The sequence below is a fragment of the Monopterus albus genome, unplaced genomic scaffold (assembly GCF_001952655.1).
Source record: "Monopterus albus unplaced genomic scaffold, M_albus_1.0 scaffold65.1, whole genome shotgun sequence".
In the NCBI taxonomy this organism is placed as follows: Eukaryota; Metazoa; Chordata; class Actinopteri; order Synbranchiformes; family Synbranchidae; genus Monopterus; species Monopterus albus.
The window spans coordinates 1,298,059-1,303,463 of NW_018127945.1; the positions used below are offsets into that span (position 1 = coordinate 1,298,059).

Here is a 5,405-nt window from a genome sequence, read left to right on the forward strand (position 1 = left end):
TCAGCAGGACCATGTCTCATACTGGAAACCTTCCACAGTAGTCTGGTAAACATCCTGAGTAGAACTGAGTCATTATTCCTGGAAACAGACAGGACATTTGACATTTATGTTTTTCAAATCTCATCCTAGGGCTGCCAACACCAATGTTGAAATTACATTTAGGCTGTGGCATGTGGTGGGCCAACACCTACTGACATACTTTGGGGGATAATTACTGTGGTTTTGTGGTTCACATTTTGGTGATAAACTGTGTGTGTTCTTTACCAAAGAGTTAGGAGAGCTTCGCAGTTAGGCTTTGCACCAGCAAAAAAAACAAAAAAAGAAGAAAAGTGCCCCTGGAAGGTGTGTGTTTGGTCTCATGCAATATGTATTTTAAGGCATTCCCATTCAGAAACACAAAATAAAGAAGGAGAGAAAAGAAATATATACAAATATCCTCAGCACCCGATTTACCACAGCAGAAGGAACTGCAGCTGGTATGTCATGTTAGCAGAAAGCAGTCCTAAAATTTGGGGCACTGGTGTCAGCATCCTCCTCCCCCAGTTTATGATGCCAGGGATTGGTAGGACCAGGATCCACAGGGTAGGAGCTCCATAAAATATTTTTTGGGCTTTGCCAGACCAGGCCCCATTGCTCAAAGCCCTGCCACCTGAGGCTTGCCAATAAGCTTACCTCTCAGGTCTGACTCCAGGAGAGTGCCCTGGTTTCCCTAATCAGTGCAACTCTGAAAGGTCAGCTTCACTAGGGTCCTTTGAAGTCCCCTTTGAAGTGCCCTTTGTCTGGCCAGTAAGTTACTGAACCCGCTGCACCTGCTACCTGATCCCCTGATAAGTGGTTGATAATTAATGGGTGGGTGGATGCTGACAGCATGGCAGCTGTAATTCATTTAAAACATCTGTGCGGTTTAAGAACACTTCTAAAGAAGGAGATGGTATTTCTAAAGTGCACCTCTCTTTTTGGGATGGCAGAGGAGAACATAAGGGACTTTTGCAAGCTTACAGATCATACCATTATTCAATGACTAAATGAAATAAAAGATGATTTGGCTGGCAGAAGACTGTGATTACATTGATTTGTCAAAGTTCAGTAAACATGAACTTTCTCTTTCTTCTATACTCCCATCTTGGTCGACACATTTGCAACACAGACAAAGGTCCATGCACAGATCCTTATAAACAGGAAGGCATTCAAATGAACACAGCTGCAGCTGTGCTCATTCACTTCATTAGTACTGGTAAATACTCCAATAAAGTGAAACAATGCAGTGACATAATATTTTGTGCACCTGTGGATAATTTGCTACAGGTTTATTATGCAGGTTTGTCCTTTAGTTTGTCAACCATCTGTCTCTGCATGGCTAGTTCCCATTGGGGTTAAATGGAGGAATAACTTTTTGTAATTTGGTTGAATTGACCCTTTAATAGCCAGTGGTATGGTTATGTTGCTTTAAACTGGTTTGAACAACTGGATTTTTAATGATCTCAAATGCATTTAACTCTCAGTTTTGTGATATTCTACTGTGTGTGTATATATCTACTGTATGCCAGTTGTGTTTGAGTCTCCTTAATATTCTTTTTCGAGAACTGATGATTATAAATGTAATCATATAGTATATCATCAAGTGTAGTCAAAGCCTACAGGTTTACCCAACAAACAGATGTGCAAATGAGGTTAATGCTGCCAAAGAGCCCAGTGCTTTAAGACACATTAAAAGATGACTTCATTCAGCTTTAGCCTGAAATACAGTATGTTCCCTCTTTAAAACCACTCTCTTCTCAATGACTTCAAACACTACAACTATATGGCAAATATTAACGAAATAAGTTATCAAACTAGGTTTTTGTTGTCAGTGTTTTATGTCATTACAAAGCTTTACATCAATCGTTGCTTCTCTTAAAGACCTATAGTCATAAATAGATAAGAAATGATTTTATCTGTGCCAAGAATGAGACATCTCCTATGAATCTTATTCGAGGTTGACGACCTCATGAATGAATCAAAAGTTTCGTCCTGAATGGAAGAAACGGCTGCGGTGTGTTGTTGCGGCGCAACCCTGAGCTCCACATTGTGTAAGAGGACGTGATAGCGGTTTGGGCCTGTGTGCCACTACCCCGATTATTTTAAATATTAAATAAACGTATATAAAACGCAATTAGAGCAGTAAATTAAATGATTGAATGATGCGTAGGCTATGACAATAGCAACAAAGCCCTCAACAAAAACAGCCCCAGACCAAAATGACTGCCATCTTATACCGCTTGTTTACTGGTTATTATACTACTCACAACTAACCGAGTCTGGTGAAATCTTCAGTCATCGTCTCCTATACTAGCTAATAAAGATCCATATTAATAATGGAAGAATATCGAAGCATCTTGACACTGGGAGTCGGAGCATTCAGCGCCACTGAACTTCGTCTGATTATACTGAATAAAGGAGCATTCCGACAGACTGAATGCATACAGACAGCATCAGTATCTTACCGTCGATGGCCAATGAGCTCTGTATCATCAGCATCAGCACCGCGCAGATGGTCACCAAACACCGGGCCAGCATGCCATTCAGCGACCGCGTCCACGTTCCGTTCCTAGGCGAGCAGGCGGCCACCATCCCTGCATCCAGGATCCATGCAGTCGGAGAGGACGAGCAGGGGTCTTGTTTATCATTTACCCCTCTGACCCCTGGGCCACTGCAGCCGCTGCTGAAGAGAGGTGCATGTTTGGAAGCCATTAGGCAAGCAATTAATCCTGAATGGAAAACATCTAACGGCGCTGCTGTGGTGAAAGGCATTCGATCAACCTGCCCCCCGTACGGACAAGCAGTGCTCCGCTCTCCATGAGCCTGCTGAAGGCTGTGAGGGTCGACAAGGGACCGAGGAAATAAAAAAAATACTTTTTTTTAATCTTCCGATACGTATCTTTCTGTGTCTGATGTCTCTACTGCGCCCGCCTGGCTCTCTCTATCTCAGCTGGCAGCGGCGTCAATGCACGGCGACAATACCGGCAAACCAATGATGCTGCCTTCAAAATAAAAGCATACAGCTTGTAAGGAAGTGCATTTTGCATGGTGGGGTGAAAGGAACTCTCGATTTTGCCCTGTAAAGTCTGTTTAATGGGTGACAGGGGCGCCACCGGAGATTTTGGACCCCATGAAACAATATCGTTCTGGGCCCCCCAACACTCAATGTAACTAATGATGTATACAGGGGCAACATGCATTCACATTTTTTGAAGGGGCACAGTTTCACACTTCCACTGTCATTAAAAAGTGTTCACTACTTTAACTGCAACATAAATTAATTCTACAAAGGAGTCTATTTATTCAGGAACCAAACAGAAACAGAGGTGTCTGCATGGCCCCGTCTGACTTCGATCAGAATATAAACACAGTAAAGTACCTTTGACTTTTAAATTTTATTGGTATGGCTAATTAACACCTACTGTGAAAATAGAATTTAATGGTTATAGCCATTCAATCAAGATGCATGGACACAACATCTATGGACATTTTGTAGACCCCTGCTAGTCCTTGGCCCTTGGAACTGTCATCACTTAACCCGCCTATATGCCTGAAGGCATTTGTAGCCTATAATGTATATCTGCATGTCTCACAGAAGTTTAACAGCTAATCTACACTGAGCATTTTTGGAAGCCTTTTTGGAAGTGTTTTCTATGCAAGTCTCATGTCCATCTCATGCTGTAGATAGAATTCTATTCTATCAAATGCATCACTCATTGGCTGTATATAAAAGCTGGCCAAACAAACCCATCGTGACATCATCCACTGGTTTTTTGAAGAGCCGTTTAGAAGCTCAAGTCTGGTCGTTGCTATTATGGAAGCACTTCACACCACCTGCTGCGTCTAATTCAAAAATGGGCAAAGAGGTGGAGTGTGAGTGGAGCTCATTAGGCAGCTAGTGGGCAGCCACTTATGGCATGACCCCCCCAACACACACACACACACACACACACACCTGTCACTCAAAGTGACCATTCCCTTAATTATGCATAACTTTTTGTCTCAATATACAGTTGTCACAGAATATAGTTAAAGAGACCAAAACCTTTTTTTAGCCAGGCTATAAACATGTTTATCTCTGCTGTAAAGTTGGGAATTTTAACAAGTGGCCATTCAAGGAAATGTAGGTTTTGGCTTCATTTCCCCCAGTGGTTAGTGCTTGGTCAGTCTACTCTGAATCAAGAGACACATGTCTCCCCTGGAACCGTCACATTTTTTATACTTCAGCTCTATTTTTTCCCCTTCTGCCGTGTTTAGTGAAGTGTATTCTCCACAGACAGCTCTTTAAAAATCACACAAACCCCATTATTTTCTGTTGGTACTGGTATCTATTAGAACTGATCCGGCTGCTACAAGATTCACTTTGACCCTCTGTATAAGCCAGGGAAAATCAATACATTGATAGGCTACATAAAACGAGATTTCTTCCTGAAGATCTTACATGAAAACTGTTTTTGTCGAATACATTTATGCTGTCTGTCCACCTGAAGACTCCCCTACCACTGCCCCACTGGCAGACATCTGTTCTGATGACAAAGAAAGAACGCGCCGCACACATCTCACTTTCAGGTGGATTCTCAGTAAGTCTGAGACACGGTGTTAATATCAGAGTTATATGAGTTTGGGTTTGGAGAATATTGTAAATATATTTTTCAAATAAAGCTATTATCCTACAAACCCAAACTGTGGTTGGGTTGTTCCACCCACAGTGTGCCCCCAGACTGGAATTTTCCAAAAGATATTATCAACTTATATTATCGGAAATATACCACCTACAATATTTCAAGAACGGAATCCATTCTAGTACAATCAGAAAATCTCAGCCTCAACTCTGTCTGTTTTAACCCGTTTATTTCTTTAAGTCATCACTTGTGACACAACATCACGGAAGTGCAATAGCCTACTAAATTATCCTACTGTAGTAGCCTACCCCCCATAGGGGCACATGTCCCAGTATTGATCTGCTGTGCCCCAGTAAAAGCACACATTCCAGTGCTAACAAGCTCCTATGTTTGGCAGTGGATTCATATAGATCGAAAATAACAGGAAAATAATTGATTTGTTCTAATTCAGAATGTCAAAGCAAAATAGAAGCTAAGGCACAGCAGTCAGGGTTAATTTGGTTATTTAGAACATATCCTGATGCACATGTGGAATATAAAGTAAATTAGATCTCTGTACATCATTGCATGTGATCAGTTGGACTCCTCTTAAAACGCTATCTACTAAATGAAATAAAATGAATGTCAAGTATGTTGTATAATGCATCACATGTAGCTGTGTATGCTAAAGTTGGACTGTTCATTCTGAATTGAATGAATGAAGACAAAATAGTTTATAGTTTTGTCACACAGTCCAAATATGTTTGTTTTATGCACATTTAACAA

At 41.3% G+C, this 5,405-nt stretch overlaps 1 protein-coding gene across 5 annotated transcripts in view; it reads right to left on the reverse strand.

Annotated features, from left to right (window-relative positions):
• kiaa1549la (KIAA1549-like a) overlaps positions 1-3,085 on the reverse strand; it is a 121,710-nt gene extending 118,625 nt beyond the window's left edge. For 3 of the 5 annotated variants that reach the window (XM_020604291.1, XM_020604290.1, XM_020604289.1), the window contains exon 1: positions 2,484-3,082. In XM_020604291.1, coding sequence (XP_020459947.1) covers positions 2,484-2,790 — 307 coding nt within the window. In that variant the 5' untranslated portion in view covers positions 2,791-3,082. Of the gene's footprint in view, positions 1-2,483 lie in introns of all 5 variants that reach the window. The other 2 variants (XM_020604292.1, XM_020604293.1) reach the window with 2 other exon arrangements.
• Between the last annotated feature and the right edge of the window lie 2,320 nt (positions 3,086-5,405).